The sequence below is a fragment of the Penaeus vannamei genome, chromosome 29 (genome assembly GCF_042767895.1).
Source record: "Penaeus vannamei isolate JL-2024 chromosome 29, ASM4276789v1, whole genome shotgun sequence".
NCBI classification, from domain to species: Eukaryota; Metazoa; Arthropoda; class Malacostraca; order Decapoda; family Penaeidae; genus Penaeus; species Penaeus vannamei.
The window spans coordinates 20,662,305-20,663,833 of record NC_091577.1 but is presented as its reverse complement, the minus strand read 5'-3'; the positions used below and the strand labels follow the sequence as shown (position 1 = coordinate 20,663,833).

The following is a 1,529-nucleotide window of genomic DNA, read 5'->3' as shown; positions in this document are numbered from 1 at the left end:
ACATCGACTTCTACACGGGAGGCTTAGCAGAACGACCCATCCAGGACGGGCTCGTGGGACCGACCTTCGCCTGTGTTATCGCTGACCAGTTCCTCAGGCTGAAGAGAGGTGACCGCTTCTGGTATGAGACCAACGAGAAACCGATGGCTTTTGCGAAAGGTGCGGTTTTGTTGTCGATTGCTAGGTTTGATTTTTGTTTTGTTTGTAGTTGGGATAAATGAATGAACTAACGTACGCAACCCCCGTAGATCACATCCTAAATACATATCCGTTCTTTCTCGCCCACCATAGAACACTATACATCAAATACACATCCGTTCTTCCTCACTATACATCAAGGGCACATCCATTCTTTCTCGCCCACCATCGGGCGCTTCACGAATCCTACCGCTCATGTTCCCGCCCCCTACCTTCCAGAACAACTTACGGAACTCCACAAAACCAGCCTGGCGCGCATCCTCTGTGACAACATCCCCGAGTTGGGGTCCATCCAGCGCTGGCCACTCCGAAACTACGCCACAGGGAACCCGCGTCTCCCTTGCTCTTCCCAGTCGATACCCAGGATGGACCTCGGGGCGTGGGAAGAGGACGACCTGGACAAGATCGAGCTGTTCAAGATGGACTACAGGCCAAGAGGATCGGCCGGCGGGAGATAGGAATTGGATTCTGTTGGTTTGTTTCTCTTTTGTTTTTAGAGAGGTATTTGATTCCATTCATTTATTTCACTGATTTTTTTTTAAAGAGGAGATAGGCATTTGATTCTACTCATAGATTTCACATTTTATAAGGGATATGAATTGGATGCTATTCATTTAGTTCACTTTTTTAGCTTATTGTTTTTTATTTTCATCTTTCGTGTGTAAATATGTGTCTTCTTGATAGTTTTTGTATCTCAGTCTGCTGTATTAAATAGTGGTGGTGGATGTTCGAGATTAATTTTTTTTAAATGTTGTAGTTTAGTTTTTTTATTGTTCAATTGTACTAGTGTTACTACTAGAACTAGTACCAGTTCGTCAAATGTTCATTAAAAGTAGATAAATCTTTGTGTTCCTTAATTATGATTAGTGTTTTGTACTTTAAAAATAAAATAAGAAAACAAAGAAAAGAAAGTAAAAAAGTGATCTTATGCCACTTTAATATTCTCATACCAAAGATATGAAACTTTTATTCTTATTTTTCTCATTCTAATTTTTCTTAGATATTATTAAAATCAGATTAAGTTCCTAGTGATATCACTTCATATAAAGAAAGACATTTGGGGCATCAACTGAATTTTGGTGCGAATATGCATATGGATGTGTGTGTGTGCATATATGTATATATGTATATGCATATACATATATATGTATATATATATGAATGTGTTGTGTACTGTAAGTTTGTCTGCCTGTATATGTATGCTTGCATATATGTATGTATACAATGTATGTGTATGTATGTGTTTCTCTTGTCTGTTTGTCTATACATAATTCAGCACATACACATACATACTATGGTTCTGTTAATGTAAGCTGATGCTCATGAAAATA

General features: G+C 38.7%; 1 protein-coding gene across 1 annotated transcript in view; it reads left to right on the top strand.

Annotated features, from left to right (window-relative positions):
• The window catches only part of LOC113800350 (salivary peroxidase/catechol oxidase-like), a 26,840-nt gene extending 25,311 nt beyond the window's left edge, over positions 1-1,529 (top strand). Inside the window, exons 14-15 of the mRNA XM_070142372.1 lie at positions 1-159; positions 418-1,529. The exon at positions 1-159 is cut by the window's left edge and continues 11 nt beyond it. Coding sequence (XP_069998473.1) covers positions 1-159; positions 418-656 — 398 coding nt within the window. The 3' untranslated portion in view covers positions 657-1,529. The remainder of the gene's footprint in view (positions 160-417) is intronic.